This window comes from Chelmon rostratus, chromosome 19, assembly GCF_017976325.1.
Source record: "Chelmon rostratus isolate fCheRos1 chromosome 19, fCheRos1.pri, whole genome shotgun sequence".
Classification (NCBI taxonomy): Eukaryota; Metazoa; Chordata; class Actinopteri; order Chaetodontiformes; family Chaetodontidae; genus Chelmon; species Chelmon rostratus.
The window spans coordinates 2,903,792-2,921,226 of NC_055676.1; the positions used below are offsets into that span (position 1 = coordinate 2,903,792).

General features: G+C 40.7%; 1 protein-coding gene across 3 annotated transcripts; it reads right to left on the bottom strand.

Annotated features, from left to right (window-relative positions):
• Positions 1–610: 610 nt before the first annotated feature.
• Positions 611–15,270, bottom strand: il6st (interleukin 6 cytokine family signal transduce). Of its 3 annotated transcripts, none has more exons than XM_041960576.1 (16): positions 15,106–15,270; positions 14,616–14,693; positions 13,738–14,040; positions 13,216–13,363; positions 12,447–12,601; positions 12,080–12,234; positions 10,929–11,091; positions 10,445–10,527; positions 8,636–8,900; positions 7,384–7,554; positions 6,273–6,374; positions 4,905–5,051; positions 4,635–4,775; positions 4,423–4,519; positions 3,631–3,712; positions 611–2,622 (listed from the first exon to the last, which is right to left on the bottom strand). In XM_041960576.1, exons 2-16 carry the CDS (start codon positions 14,683–14,685, stop codon positions 1,990–1,992), a joined length of 2,715 nt encoding a protein of 904 aa, XP_041816510.1. In that variant the 5' UTR covers positions 14,686–14,693; positions 15,106–15,270; the 3' UTR covers positions 611–1,989. The 3 variants fall into 3 exon arrangements, with proteins under 3 accessions (XP_041816510.1, XP_041816509.1, XP_041816511.1); XM_041960575.1 differs by having other exon boundaries at positions 14,616–14,697; XM_041960577.1 differs by lacking the exon at positions 13,738–14,040 and having other exon boundaries at positions 14,616–14,697; positions 15,106–15,269.
• Between the last annotated feature and the right edge of the window lie 2,165 nt (positions 15,271–17,435).

Below are 17,435 nucleotides of genomic sequence, written 5' to 3' on the forward strand. Positions count from 1 at the left end.
TCTATTTTATTCTTTTACTCATCAAGTGAAGATTGATCAGAAGTATAAGCTTTTCACATCAGCGTGTCACGTATCTACTGGTTGGAGAAAGAATGAGAGGGCCATTCGTCTTGCATATAATAATCTTCTATGTCTTCTTATCATTAATATTAGAGTCATGCCGCTTTGCCCCCTCCACATTCAGTGTGACATTATCCTGTAATTACCACTTGCTGTATAAGTGGCAGTTAAACAACGTGACTTTAATTTAGCAATGCCAACAAGCTTTCTCCCTCAAAGCTGAAGCTACACGTGATACGAAAATGTGAAGTGGGTTGACCTAATTTAACGGTGACAAATGCGCTGTACGATAACAACCAATTAACAGTGATTTAGAAGGCTTACCTGTTGGTGAGCTCCACAAACACCGAGTAGCAACAGCCATAAGGCAACCACCACTGTCTGAATGCTCTTTACGAAAGTTTTGACTGCCGCCTCAAATGTGCAATGTACGTATCATTTTTCATTCATTTGCTCAGAATGTGCAAGTTACCAGTCTCTCCGGTTAAACTAACAGACTAACACACCTGAAATCGAACAGAGGCACGGCATTGGAGAAGCAGCATTCTATATCTGGAAACATTTATTTCACGGTTAATAACGAAAGCCATTTACAGCGTACACAGAGAAACCCTTAACCTTTGTCGGCAGGTTATGAAATATGTGACCTCTTCAACAGTTCACACTGAAAAATAGTGTTTTGAAAAAAGTTAACACCACATTAAGTCAGCAATTGTCCTTGTCATTCATGTGACAGTTACTTCATCCCACAGATGTTTCATGCTCGTTTTTGCCTTCGCATGGAGAAGAACTCTGCAATCCATGAAACAATTCAGAGCAGCTAGGCAAGCCGTTAAGACGAAGGCCGTTTCCAGCGATTACTGAAAGCTGTATGTCAGGAATCTATTGTTTTTTCATGTGTTTACTGGAGAGCATCGAGCTGACATATGAAGTCCACGCTATCCTCAGTAACTGGGATCAGAGGGTTATCAGAGTGACAAGCACAGGATAGCTGTTTATGGTGAAAGTACATTCAATATTGTATTTGAGCATTGTAAGATAAGAAGAATTGAAGAGGTAATGCTCGCTCTGACACAGGCTGGGGTGAATACTGAAAGTCCATCTTAAGATGATTATTCACGTCGGCCACTGCTGGCTGTAACGGAATCATGCTCGCTTCTATAAATGAGATGAACATTAAAAATGTCATTAAAGATGTACAAAAGCAGTGGATTGTTCCTTAAATTAAATGAAGCCATTTGAGCTAGAAACTGTGCATTACTCTGATTGATACGTACTGGATTTTTACATTTCCTTTCATTTCCATTCGAAGGCCTTTAAAGTTAACTTTGTTCATTGAACATGCACTGGGATCATGTATGTGTCAGTCTTCGTTTTTCTTACTTGATTGCATTCATGTACTGTGCATACACTTGAGCTGAAAACATACTCTGTGCGTTAAATGACAATGTCAGGGTAACTTAATGTAACATCCCTGCAGAGGCAGAACACCTCCACAAGAGAGCGCCACAGTCAGAGAGTGCTGAGACAGAAACAGAAGCACACATGAAAGATGGCTTCAACCTGAAGCTGCCTGCTGCCCAGCACTCCTGAAACTGTGGCTCACACATGTCATGTTCAGAGTGTGACATTTACAGAGTAGCTCAAAGTGCTCACATACGTGTGTCGCGTAGGTTTTGGGCTTTATTTTGCTATAAAGATATGGCTGTGAAATTTTTATGTGTGAGTGCCAAGCTAGCAAACTACTGCTTCAGGCTGAGCTCTAATTCACATTGCACATTAGAGTACGCTCCAACGCATCCTGTTCATACTTGGTTAAGTGCAAAAGATATACAGGTACAATCTTCTTCACTGCTTGAAATGAACATTTGACATTAACAAAAGGCACAGAATCATTCACATAGATAACACATTTAGGTCTGTCTGTTTTTACTGTGGCCTGTAGCCACCCAGCTGAGGCATGTAGCTGGAGACTGCCGCTGCTGGTGGCCAGTCAGCTGACTGGCCATCTGTAGGCGTTGTCTGCTCAGAGTCCTCTTCCAGAGGACAGAAGTCCAGAGGCTCCAGCACCTCCTGCTGCTCCATCTCCAGCTGGTTGAAGTCAGCAGCGTCAGTGCTGTCTTGGTTCCGTGCAGAGTGTGTAAAGCAGGGCTGTCGTGGGAATCGCTGGGACTGTCTGCTGCCCTCCTGCAGAAACATGTCTGGGTTCTCCTCAGAATCCAGCAGGGGCTGCGTGGACTCGGACCGTGAAAAAATGGCCTGCTGGGGTTGGGAGCTCGGGGTCTGACCCTTGTAGCCATTGGAGGCCACCACCGAGGAGTACTGAACGGTGCTGGCCGTGGTGTCGGCCATGTCGCCGCCCTCGTCGCTGTCGGACACACTCTGGCGAGGGGAAGACATGCAGGAGGAGCCGCCAATACCGCTGCTGTGCTCCTCCGACAGATACTTGTCCTTCTTCAGAGGCAGACTGGCCTTGTCCTCTTCAAACACGCACTTTGCATCACAAACGTCCACATCGAGCACGCTGATGCCAGACAGACAGTTCTCCTTCGGGGTCTCTGCCTGCAGAGGATGACAAGTTCAAATGTTTAATTACAACCAGGCTAAAATCAAATACCACTATGATTCATCTGTGGATGCTGACCACCTGTTATTTCTATTTCCAACCCCCAATTTGAAAAATGGATGCATTGACCTCTATATGGCTTATTTGCCCATTGAACCCAGCGTTATCAGTTTAACTGTTGGTCAAGATTCTGCAGCTGAAGCAGTAAGACAACAACTCTGTGTGTGTGTGTGTGTGTGTGTGTGGTGTGAGGGAGAGAGAATTAAAAATGGATAACCAAACCAAAGACAGAGAGGGAAAATACATTGAGGGGAGGACCGAAGTCACTTTTTTAAATGTGTATGCACCACCTGGAGCAAAGCTTATTTTCAATCTACTGTTAACTAAAGCCCAATGCCTTCTGATTTGTGGAAGAGATTTAAATGTTAGACTGAACCCCAAGTTTGACTTTTCACAAGAGGTATAACTGATGTATGAAGGGAATTTTGACAAGTTTTTCATCTACCCACTCTGCTAACACTCGAATCGATCATTTCTGAACGTTCCAAAAGGATGCGCATGTGGTTCAATCATGTAATGTAGGAATAACAGACACATCAGAATACTGCCCAGTTCACATGGAAATAAAATTACATTTCAAAACGAGGATTAATTCACAGAGGCTAAACTCCTCTATACTACATGGGAAGATGAAGGAGATGAAGGAGGGAACAGGAAAATTGGAAGGAAACAAATGGTGAGGTTTCTCCCCCTCTTCTATGAGATGCTTGCAAGGTAGTGTTACAAGCTAAAAAATGCTCAAACAACTGCATGGAAAAAAACAAACAAAACAACAGGAACTAACTGATTCAGAAATAAGATTCAAAGGCTGCAAAGGGAACACAGAAACTAAGCAAAGAAATAGCCACAGATAAAAACGCTCTACTGGTTATACTGACATGCAGTACATTAAATACTGTACATGATGGCACCCTAACATGTGTCTGTACAAAAGAGGTCCTTACTTTCAAAGGATAATCAGGAGACCAGTTTCCAATGGTGCTCTCTCCAGGGTTTGGAATCTGAGGCCAAAACTTCTTCTTGATGCTGTAAGAGAGTTAACACAGAAGGTTATATATAAATTTAGGAACTGTGGATCTGAACTAGAAGTAGCTCTATAATAAAGTATAATAGCAACATTTTCATTCACAATTAATCAGCAATGATATTTTACAGATGTTCAGATTTAAGGTTATCTGCACACTTCATACTGCAGTGCATCGGCTGGTTTTGTTGGTACAGGAAAGCCTCCTCTGCTGCGTGCTGCGTCAGGATGTGTGTCTGTTGCTGCCATATGTAAATGTGCTTCATAGACATGCTCCGTGGTACACCGACTGCTGTACTTATATGATGTACTTTGGGTTTTCTGCCAAATAAATGCTGTTGAGATGCCTAATCCTACCCCTTGTTTAAGTCTGAGAATGAATCACATTACATTTACTAACTAACCTACATCATGAGGCAGGCTACTCTTCCATGTGGCTGTAGGCCTACATCTCATTTTCATTCCTATTTTGAGCCAATAAACACATCAGCCTTTTTTTTTTTTTTATCATTTTTTGCATTTTTAAGATCTGCTCCCTTACAATGCTGATAAAAACAGGTAGAATCAGTGTAACTGTTATGTTTGTTATATCGTAATGTAATATAATGTCCCTGTAAAATAAAAAAAATTTAAAAAATAAAAAAAATCCTGCAATATAAATATCAGGTCATATTGTCCCTCCCCAATGCGTGCGTGTCTAAATGTAACTTACACATCTTTTTTGTTGATACAGAGCAACATGATCATAACGACAATAAAGAGGAAGCCCAGGCTCACTCCTACCACGATGCCCTCGATCTCTCCTGATGCTGCGGGGAAACACAGAAGACAACAACTCAACAAGCCAAGCTAGGCATTAAACCGACTTTGGGACATTTTTGACACAGCTGGAACAGTTCATCGTGTAGGACAGGTTGTACTCACCATATTTCAGAGTAGTGAATGAGTGATTAGAGCCTCTGGTGGAGCCTTGGATGGTTGAAGCCCTGACCCACGCGTCATACTTGGTGTTGCCTGACAGTGACGTCAGAGTGTATGACGTGACATTAGCTGGCACTGTTTTGTCTGCAAATGTGCAAAACAGAAATCAGCAAGTAAGAATGGCAGCTGGGAATGCCTGCAGTCCAACAACAAACAGAAAGCTGTAAATACAAAAACCAAAGCCTATTCAGGTTACCACATGACAGTACATACTATGTATTTTAGTCCCGCTAGCGTAGAATATGGTGTAGTTTGTAATGAAGCCTTGTCGGCTCTGTTGGGGAATCTCGGTCCACACCAGCTCGGCCTCATTACGTCCTGGTTTACCGTTCAGTCTGACAGTCGGGCCTTCCAACGGTGCTGCAATCACAACAGCAACATCATGCATGCTAATCACACAACTCTATCTTATCTGATGTCAAATATAGAACAGACGGCTTCGTGGCAAGGCAGCAACCCCCTTTATGACATTCAGAGGCAAGAAGAGGCTGCCAGATATTCAAGAGCAGTCTCTCAGCAAAGCAGGGCAGGTGGATGAGTTGGCAAAGTTGGGAAACTCAGCTTCATGCCAGAGGCAACTTTTTGACGTGCTCCCACCTCGCCAAAAACTTAATAAATGGTTAGGTAAGGACCCAACATGTCCTTTATGTTCAGGTATATCTACACATTAGCTTCTGTCGTGGTGTAAGGGAAGCCCGTCTCAAGGCAATACACCTGAAGTGTCAAGCAGCAGCCACTGAGCGCTTAGAAGTAAAGTCACTGAATCAGTTTCTCCCTGTTAGATGAACAGGGTATAAAAGGCTGAGCCTAAAGCAAACAGCAATAAACACAACTAACAACACTGAATATGACCAATCAGAGCCTCTGTGACTGCTCAAAATGAAACAAATCCAACACAGAAATCAAGTGAAATAAAACTGAAAAACATGTTCTGTGACAATTGCTGAAATATTTCTCTCCATGAACTGAGTGAATTAGTGAGAACTCATGACGGATGTTTGCATTTAGTCTCAGTGGGACTGTGCTGCCCTCTGCTGGACAGTGAAATGATAGAAAACAACATGGACAGGTGTTTTCCATGTTGTAATTTGACATTAATGTGGCATGAAAGCTTCACAAAGTATTTAAGGACAAAATACAAAAACATATAGCAACATGTTATATTGCCTTTCATTTTATTTCTTTGTTTTAATTGTTTTCATTTTGAAATTTCAAACCTCCACAGACTCAGGAACAGTTACCAGCTTTCTTATTCAGATTTTCACTGTCTCACATTACTGTAAATGGGATATACGAGGTTTTGAATCAGTTTTTTTTCTTCATGTATCAGAAACAAATTCCAGTTTTTAGCAACCAGATGACACTGTAAACGGTAAGAGAGTGCACTGCCTAATGGCAGTTATAAATACAGTTCTCAAAAGAATGTGACCACAAACATGGAAAGAAAGAGATGCTGATTATGGTGCAGAGTCTCTCAGCCACTACAATGAATTTTAGGGACTGGCAGACAGCATTTTTATAATCTGACCTGCCTTTAATATTCACAAAACTTCAAAATGATCCATGACAGATTTATCTTACCTCGTTGCTCCAGAAAGGCTTCTACACTTGCTGGCTTCCCAGTCCTTCCATAGTATATTGGATACACAGATATATTGTAGCAAACAAACTTCTTAAGGTTGCCTAGATGTGACAGTGAGACGAAGAGTTAAATCAGCTGTTAGTTTCAAGTGACAGCCTGACCACATCTAGCTTTTGAGTATGACACACCCTATAGGCTCAAAAGGAGGCTGTTCTAAGTTTGTAATAAGTTTGTAGTTTGCTCTTTCCTGGAGAACAGCTGCTGTCAGCTTGGATTTAACAAGTTTTGAAGATGACAGAGGACGAGGATCTAAAAATACAGGGCTGCCTGCTATCGCAGCGTACTGCTACTACCACGACAAAAAGCTCAGTTTTTTGTTAGAAACAATAAACTTTTTTGTAATTCTTGAAGAATTAGGAGGTCTTCAACCAGTATTTGAACACACATATAAAGTAAAAAAGTATCAATGATTTTCTAGTTAAGGAGCTACTTGCATACAGTGTTTACCAGCTAAGCTGCAGTTAATTGCATCTCCACTAGAGTGCATCGTACCATCACTGCAGTGAAAAACATAGATTTATGTCATTTCTTTTTGCTAATTTAATGGTCTGCCTCCGAGTTTGAACCAAGAATGCATAACCCTTTACTGATTCCAACACTGCCAAGTGCATGAGATTCCCTGTTTTTCTACCTTTCACAATAAAAGCCCTTGACATATAAACTGCGTAACTGCTTACCAGCAGCTTAAAGTCACTCAGAACATTTAACAGGCAACGGGCAACTCGATAAAATAGCTTACAATAAGTATATTTCCTTTCTAGACATTTTAGTTTATTTTGTTTAAAAGGACTGATACATAAACATAAGCTGGAAAATTTTAACTTATAATTCAACCCTAAAATCTACTGTAACTATGTACATCCAAGCTGAGCAGTCTGCTCTCCATGGTGGACTTTTTACAGCCAATTTACACACATGCACAGGATGTGAGCGGTTCCTTCTCAGTAAGGACAGATTTTGGGTGAAATTTCACATACTACATTAATGGCATTTTGAACTCATCATAAACTCCACTCAGATATTTTTACTTCTTTAGAGGAAAGAGATTACCTTTAATGGCAGTGAGTGTGGTGCTTCTGTTCTCCCTCTGCCAGTCTATTGGATCACCAGGGAACCACTCCACCACATACTCTGACACAGCTATATTCTTGGGGGATTTCCATTCCAGCCACAGCTGGCCTTCATGCGGCCACACCTTCAGCTCTTCCACTGGTGGGAACTCTGTAACACACACACACACGAAATAAACTTGATATCACATTGTTGACTTGACTTGGACTACAGCTCATTCACTGAGGATTTCTATCTCCCTTTTAGACGAGTCAAAGATGTCACGTATGATGTAACTGTGATGGGTTAAAACTTACTAAGAAATTGAATACAACGTGGAAACTAATGGTTGCCAAACACATGACAACATTCTAAAACTTCTACAACTTGGTGGTTATGTAAAGTGTGTGTAATTTGTGCTAAACAGGCCACAACATAAACACTGGTATAATCCTTTAAAAGACATTTAAAAGACACAGCTGACATTTAGACCTTCTTGATACAGATATAGTATTGGACTATATGCCAAGTTCCAACTCACGCCCTCCAGTTTTCAAACTTAAACTCCTCATAACAAAGAGACGTAGTACGTTAAGTTTGCAACTTCAGCAACCGATTACACTTCTGTACACCTGCTGCCTGACAAACCTTTAAGAGGTCCACTTACAGGCATTTTTGTCTGCGTGTCTGTTTGCAGCTCTTCCCAACATATCAGTGGAGCTAGCAGTGACAAGGACAGCAGTGCAAAGGGAATAAAACACAACTTTGATGTGTATATGCATGTTATTAGACAAGGCAGAGCAGAGGACCACAGCGTAGGATGCTGCTGAAAGCTAGGCTGCAGGAATATAAACACAGCTTTATGTTACTTCTTAATATGATTTCTGAACTGAAAAGCCAATTGCTTCTGCTACATGCCTGTATGTCTCTCTCCCTTTCTCAGGGACATATTTATATTGTGTTTATCCTGCCGTGACTGTGGCCTTTAGCAGTCCAGATATTGCAACATCTCAACATTTACTATAGTCCTCTTCCACAGACAGAGCCAAAGAAAAAGACAGCCTATCACTGAATGAACAGTAGCTGGGATCAGCCAGCAGTGAAAGGCTTTAGTGCTGGATATGACAAATGACAGTGGTGCTCAGTGTTGCAGCATGCACTGAAAATTGTACATGCGGTGGTTTACATTATACATTGTAGGTTTGGAGTGTGACCTGAAGTTCTGCAGTTCAGAGTCACCATGAACACCTACCATACGCTTTTTCAGGGATGACTAGCGATGCTTCAGCAGATGACCCCACAGAATTGACGGCGGCGACAAACACTTGAACGGATTTATCGTCAGGCAGGTGAATCTGTTTAAGGGCAGTGATCTTCTGACGGCCAGAGCGGCTGTCTGCCTCCGACCTGTTGACCGGGATACTCTCCGACTCCAAACTTCCATTCTTGACTTTATCCTTTAGGTCCAGAATCTTTATGTCGAATCTTGTTATCCTGCCGTTGGCAAACACAGGATCCTGGCAGAGCAGAGTCACACGCTGTATGTTAACAACTCAGTGAGAATAACATTAAGAAGTCTTGTGCAGAACAACAACTGACGAGACAGAAAAAAAGTGGTTCCAAAAAGAAACAGGGATGGCATTATCTCAAAGACACCATTTGAGTAAATTTTACTTTTGTTCTGGTTACTATCCATTTTATGTCACTGTGTGTGTATTCAGCCATTTTAATGATATTAGAACTACTTTAAAGGACACAGGAACACATTCAGTCAACACAGTGAGTGGCGGTCACACTAAAAAAGCTCTGCAAACAACTGTGTTTTCCTGCTCAACCAACAGTCTTCAGTCTTCAGACTCTTCAGGGATACAGTTGAATACAAAGATAAAACAACAACAGGTTTGTTTACTGTCTTGCTCTGAGCTCAGGTAATCATTATTAATATAAAGTCAGTGTCTCCAGTACAGAGACTGAAGCAAGCCCAGACTCCTAGTTTAGTTTCATCAAAATGTGAAGCAGAATGTTAAGTCGACTAGTCAATTAGACTTTGCTCCCCTACCTAGTAGGCACCAGAAATACTAGTCAGTTTATCTTACTACAGTATTATACTGATCACACAGATCAGCAGCTTATTTGGATGAAAAACTTGGGACAGCATCATTCCTGTACAAATTCTGTTAAATAATGCACTTATAGTAATAAAGAAGATTGCATACAGTGTTTTTAGGGTCATTTCACCATGACAACATATGGAAAAAAAATCAGACAACAGTAATTATTATTATTTTTTCTCTTCTTTACTCTCTTAATACTGTACTTTGCCTCACAGTAACGAGTTTGTTTTCAGCTGGTGAGCTGAGGCTGGTGCTGTGTGCACATTGAAATTTTGATGGGAAACAGAAAGCATCGAGGCAGAAATTGCTATAAATGCAACATACAGATCACCGGATGGTTAGCGTAACAGCTAACAACATTAGCTTTAGCACAGCTAGCTCCAGAGTGCTCGTTACTGTATGTGCAATAAAATTTTTGCAACTAAAAAGCCAACAACAGTAATTTATCAAAACGTCTCTCAACAAGCATAAACTTGCAGGAAAACTATGTTTTCAGCTGTTATGTCGGCAGACTCCTGTCCACCAGTTATGATATAATTGTTATGAACAATATGAACCCAACTGTTAGCCATGTATCTTAAAATGTGGCACATTCTTACTGACTTTCTGGCTGAGGCAGCAGCATTTTAAGAGTTAAGAGCATGTTTAACATTTAGCACTTTCAAACTCAGCTGTGAAAATGTGCCAAATTTGTGAACTACTCTATGTACAATATAAAGCATCTTCTGATTTAGTGAATTCATAGCCTGCAACGTGACTTTTACTGAACAATGAAGTAACACTTTTTACATTTTCTTTCTACACACTGTCCAAGCAAGATTTTTTTAGTTTCTCATGATTTTGTTTTTGGTGTTCAATGTTTTCCAATGCAAACAGTAATATTAGGATTATTAGGTGTGATAGTTTCTTGTGTTGAATGTGAAACTGAATGTGATGCGGGAATTTACCTTACAAATAAACTCCACTTGTCGTTCATTCATGCCATCACCCTCAGTAATGATTTTCCATAAGTCCGGTTTACTCGTTGGTCCTAGGCCAAAGGAAAGGGGAAGCAAAATATCTTGATTTACAACCAAAGGGGAAAAAAAATTCAAACAAATCTACAACTCTGCATTACAGTGGGCACAGAGGGCAGATTCACAGGTTCAGCGAGTCTTTTCACCACTGTAAATTTGCATTTAGAATATCATTGTCGCATTGGACCATCCTCATAGATGGTACAATGCATGAACATTTGCACAATTTGTGTTTCTGGCCTGCACACTATGGCAGTCAAGCCAAATACGGTGCTTTCTTTGACCAGCACAAATTCTGTTTAGATGCTGCCACAGCTTTAAAAAATGAGTGCAAGGAAGGATTCAGCTATAAAAAAGTGAACAAATAATCAATTGTATTGCTGTATTTGGTGGTCAAATACTTTTGAAAACTCACGGGCCTCTGGTGTTCTCTTGGTAGCGTTGGCACTCCAGTCGCTCCAGTAACCGTGGCCTTCTCTAGCATTTTTGCAGCGCACTTGAGTGACATAAACTGTGTCTGGCTGAAGGTTCTGTAGCCTGAAGGACTGTATGTACTTGGCAGTGTCCACAAGAGGTACCTTAAAGACATAAACACATCTCTTCATAGAAAAGACAAAACAGCAGACTTGTTGATTGATCTGACATCTACATACACAAAATAACACAAAAATATGAACCTGACTGAAGACTGAAAAGACACACAAAGAAGAACACAGATAGTAAAGATATAATTACAGTCCTGGCTGATGTGGTGATTGGCTTGGGTGATACGACAGTATACACTGTTAACAAGATTTGGCAAAACTGTGGGAACCACCGTGGAAGCTACCCCTCAAACTGTATTTACTCAGTCATAGTGTATGCAGTGCTACCCTGGTACACAGTGTAGCAACTTCACACTCTTTTCTACTTGTCTATGCTTTTGCTTTCCACTTTTACGTTCATGTTGTAGATATGTTTAAATTCATGCAGTTCTAATATGAACACAAAATGACATCAAATGACACAAAGAGTCCTCCTCGCACATGGGAGGCACCTCCAGACCTGAGTCTGCTGCCACTGTCCAGAGTTCATATGAGAAAGCGGCTTTAAATGTAATGAAGTATGGTACAGAATGGTTATTTTAAGCCATTTCTTCATTAGGTTTACAGAACAATTCCTCTATCGTGACATATATCGTTGCCGTGATATAAACCTACACATGCTGTGATAGAAGACTGCTGGCCACATCACCCACCACTATGTGTTGAGCATCTTAGTTTAGTGTGTTTGCATGCTAACATTTGCCAATTAATACTAACCACAATATACAGTTGAGGATGGTGGGAATGTTTTGCACTTGTACTTGATCCCAACAAAAAAGTATTCGACAAATTAAAATCTTGACCTGCAGATGGCGCAGATGCAAAGTCAGAGGATTACTAAAAGTTTCAATCTGCTTTTGGGACAAGAGCAAAAGTCAGGGGATAACTAAAGCGAGGCACCACAGTTCCACCTATGTTTTTCCTACTATGATGATGTACGCTATGAGAAATTAGTGCCAGTGGTCAAATGAAACATACTTACATAAGTCCAACTATGAGATCCATCTGGGCAGAATCTGATTTGATATGTTAATTTCAGATATTCTTCAACAATAGGATGAATCCAGTTTATGAGAAGGGAGGTGGGAAAACTCTTCTCTGAAATGATTCTGACATTTGATGGAGGGTTTGTTTTTACTGCAACAAAAGACAAAACAAGCTATCATGATCATGCGAGAAAGAGGTCATCAATCAGCATTCATGCATTAACACATTAAAGTTGCATTTAAGCAGAGCCAGCACTGCGACTACGGTGTATATGGGTATACATGTTTTAGACCGGACTAGATCAGAACAAGCAGACATAAAGATGGCAGTACTGTGCAAACCTTACTCATTATTTAACTTACCAAACCAGCCAGCATCTTCTTTCAGGTGCTCAGACTCTGTTTTTCCAAGATCATTTTTTGCCTCCACCCAGATCTCTAGTGTCATATGATTGGGGTAAATTTCCAGAGGCACTTCTGCATGGTTTAGAGGCGTCTGCACATAATTGGCCGGACCGCTGTTGACAAAAGATTTTAAGATAATTCAGAGGAACTCAAAAGCAAGGCCAAGGCAACATTACATACACTTAGAATTCTTCTAGTTTAAACAATTTCACTTTGACTTTTCATGATACTTGGTTCTAATTTATCTGTCTGTTCATGAAGAGCAAACATTATGGTTTGAAATAATGCCTGGGAAGAAAAAAGAAAAGAGTCTAGCCAGGGTCTTTGGTTGTATGTTGCCAATTTCTCTCTTCCCTCGTGTTTTACATTAAAAGTCCTCTAGCTGCTCAAAGGGAACAATAATCCCTCTCTCCTGATGTGCTTTTAATTTGAAACAACTACAGGAAATGCTGGGTGGCATTAAAAGCAGCCTATGGTATGCTTTGTATCACACGACCAGAACCAGCATCGCTCTCATACACTGACATGTTGGAACTTAAACGCATCAGAAACTTGACATCACATCCTTTGTTGTTGCTGTTCGCTGCAATTTCTTTGAATGCAAATGTAACGTGCTGCTGGTAAATGAACATTCATGCAATTAAAGTCAGAAACTACAAATGATAACCTAAGAAAAACATTACATTAGGGTTAGGGTGGATGCAAAAACATGCAGTGGTGTACTCACGAGATGATGTTAACATTCAACGTGTATGTTGTAGGTACATCTGTGGTTTGAGGTCCTGCTGGTTCCCACTCACAGCTGATGTTGGGAGAGATGGACGTTTTGACCTGAACCGCCACACAGGACAGATTCTCAGGCTTCTCTGGACGATCTGACATTGGGGAAAATAACAAGCGGTCAACTCATTAACTGTATTTTTTTTAAATACGTTAAATATTTGAGAGACAACTCTGACTTAAGAGTGATGTAAACTTCTCATCAAACATGTTTTTCCAGTATTTCCAATTTTTTACATCCACAGGACAGTAAACCTGTGTGCACCCACAACTACAGAGCATCAAAATAAGAACAGGATGGAGGTCTGCAAGCACTCATGGATTTTTACAGCAGGCAGGTTGCACAAAGTTTGCAGAGCATAAAACAACGAATAAACATTATTATTATTATTATTAACACTATAAAACATTAGCTACGAGATGGTTGGAAAACAGCTATAAGCTTTAATTTCTAACAAAAGAAACGTACAGCCTTTTTTGAGGATGATCCCGTGAATAAATTTGCCTTCGTTCAGGATAACATAGGGTGACACTTTCTTGCAGAGGCAAAATAACCATTCATGCTCTTCGCCGGTGATGGGGATGGTGACATTGAGAGCTGATCTGCTGATCTTGGTGTACTGTCCTTTGGATATAGTCGTCTTAGACAGATTCCAGTAGAGGTCATCTGCAGTAACTTCAGGTGTGTTGATGATCATGCATGTAGCTGTGAAGTTAGTCCCAATCTCTAGTATTGGAGACTGTGGGGCTATGACCAAATGGTTGTCATTCTCTGAAGACAACAACAAAACAAGAAATCAGTGGGATTTAATTTTTAGAATCAAACTCAACCAAAGCAATACACATATGAGTAGTGTGCTTGCATCAGCAACATTTTTTTTACACATTACTGTGACTGCTGAGCCAGCAAATGACCCACAGTTCCTACCACAGTCTAAAGTGTGAGAAATAAAAGTCTGCAAGATCACCAAACCATTGCTCCTTTCCTGGATAAATACTCAAATTAACTTCACTCATATATTTTTCCCCTGGTGCTCTACATCCTCCACAAATGAGGACCTGTTTGATTTATCCTTTGTAAATATGTCTTATTCCTCATTCCTGTCTCGTTTATTCTTTGTACATATGTGTGACTCTTGAACACATGTGCACCATTTGACGGCAGGTTTCCCCACCGTGTAGAAACTCATCTTCAACCGAGTTACACCGAGTTGAAGAGGTTGGGGCTAACTAACTAGCTAGATATGTGGTGACGGTGCACAGGTGACCGTAGGTATCCTCTAAAAATGGCGTTGTTGCTGTTGATAATGTCACATTCTCGATAAAATACCAACAGAGGTTACCAACCTCCTCTTGCAGGTCGAGCAGAGGCAAGGCAAGCTAACACCAACAGCTGGAGCACTCTCGCAGACACCATGATGACGACTGGCTAGGAATATAAATAAGAACATAATGTCAGACTGGAAAAGCCAACATAGATAGTGGCGGTTCTGTCTACAACATTATAATTACGACCATAAAAACTTTACTAATAGTCTTAGTAGCATACCATTGCGTAACGTCGAAGTTAATGTTAGCTTAATCGTTGCTGATCTGACCTTAGTATCGTTTTGCTTTTGCTGAGTTACATATCACGCTAACGTTAACTGGACAAAGAAATGCTACGATGTCAACCAGCTAATAGTGGCTAATCCAACGTTCAGTTGTTCTAAAAACAGACAAAAAATGTATACAGTACATGCAGTGTCGCGAATTAAATATTCAGGTTAGCATTGCCATCCCTGCTAACGCCATATTGTTTCCGCAAGCAAAAGCAATGGGATATTACTTAACTTACCTAACTGGAGTCAGTTTTGGTCCGTGCTACAATCTTTGCTAGATCAATACCATTTTTTATGGGACTAAAACCGAACATTTGCCAAAACAAGGTAAAGGAAGTTTAGCTATTATTTGTATCACGTCCGTGCCAGTGGTTCTGACTTAGTACCACCCACTTCCCGTCAAGGGAAATTGTGTCGCAACACGTTGCGGTGCTGCGCCACATTTCCACGATCTTACAGTATACGGATGAACCGAAGTCTGTTCTGTTGAGCCGTTTCTCTGCCACTGACAGTTTAGAGATCTGCTTAAATCCTAGGTGTGGACATACTTTTGGGTGATTTGTCAGATAAACTGTCAGTCAAATACTTAAGACCAATCGGAGAATTCCAGTATGACTGTCCCTGTTTGCGCGTCGCTCACTGCTGTTTTCCAGTCTGTCTCCGCCCCTCCTGGTCACAAATATGCGCGTGCCAAGAAAGCTCCCGGCATTAATTCCCCGAAAAAAGGCAGCACACAATGTGTCAGACTGGTGAACACGTAACTGTTTAATATCAAAAAGTACACAGCAAATTACCAAAAGGTTAATGTCCAAAACTTGACTCTGAACCTCAATAGGCTACATGTGTGCCAACCAAGCAAGCAATTGAAGAGAGAACAGGTAATCCTATATAGCTCTGTAAAGCCCAATATAGACGTCCAACAAAATGCAGCAGATTATAGTACTAAGTACAAAAGACGGCAGAAAGAAATCTTACAGTTACACAAATAGAAAGATAGAAAACAAATCCAAGGAAGGCTGTACAATATTAAACAAGGCAGAAATCACAAAAGGCTATGTGTATTATTTAATAAAAGCCTAATTCAGTAGCTGCCAACTACTCCTGAAACCAAACCCTGAATAACGCCCCCCCCCCCCCCCCAAAAAAAAGGCTAAAAAGATGTAGCATAAGGAACATTTGCTAAGATTAGTGCTTGTTCCAACAGACAGCTGCCAAAGCAGCATAAAATCCGGTAACTTTAAAGTGAACTTTAAACTAGATGTGGAACACCTGGTTTGTGTTTTGAGGGTTTCAGGTGGACTCATGAAAGTCAGTGCTGTGTGCGAGGTGAGTGGTCAGGCTGGAGGCCCGGGAGAGGGCCTCAGGTCCAGAGAAGCATTTCCTCACATATGCACGTCGCACTCTCTTTGGCCCTGCTCTCCACACCAAAGAAGAAACTGAAAACTAGTGACACAGAAAAAAACTGGCAGCATAAAAAAAAAACTGTCATAGGAAAAAGACCAGAAAAAACAGGAAACTGTCATTGAAAAACATAAAAATACAAAAAACATCAGAATAAAATGAAACTTTTTTTAACAATGCATTTTATTTTTCAGTACCAATGCTTGTTTCAGTGCCAGTACAGAGTTTAATGATGCTGTGTCCTTTTTCAATGCCAAACTTTTCTCACTCCACTTTAAAGTCACTGTTGTAGCCCCATAAACAGACACGATCTGCTGAAATGATGGCCTGGAGATGAGAGATGGCCAACAGGAGCACGGCCCACAGGATGTGGAAGATGTTCCTTTGAAGAAGGAGGGGCTTGAATTTAGAATTCCCCAAAGTCTGACGTCCTTATCATTTGCTGGGAGTTAACTTGTCTTTCGTAGCTCATTCATGTTGGGGCATTGTTAAACCTGTTTTCCTTTGTGTCTGTGGCTAGTCCATGTGTGTGTGTCATTTGGAAGATTAGGCTGATCTGCTTGTACCATGTTAGGTTGAAGCTTTAGTTTCCTCATTGCTAACTTGACCTCCTTTAGACTGGGCCCTACATTCTGGAGCTTCTTTTTCTAGTTTCTTCTGTTTTATTAGGATCCATTTTCTTTTGTCTTTTGTTATTTAATTCACCAACTATATTAAAGCAGTTTTTCTTGTTACGCCTTTGTCCTTTTGCCTTTTTTTCTTGGTACCATGGTCAGATTGCTGCCTTTGATACAAACCAACAATTTGGTATCATCTAGATTAGAGTCTGGTCCCTGTGATGGAAAGGCAAAGTTCCACCAAAGGTTCCTCGTTCCTGTGGTGGAAATGTGGCTTTTGTCTGTGAGAAAACTGGTAAAAAGGGGTTTTATGTTTAAGGCTCCTGCTGAGAATCATCTACCTCCAAATATGTGCTCTCTGTTTTCATTTGGCTTATTTCAAAATCTCTATTCTCTTATCTTCAAACATAGTGCATGTGTTTTCAGCAGTGATGTCACCGACTGTCTCCTTAGAGTCTGATCCTTTTTTTTTGACACCACTATCCTGAGGTTGGAATTCTGAAGTTTGTTACTGAGTTCATTTTGTGTTTGGGTTGTGCTTCGTATGC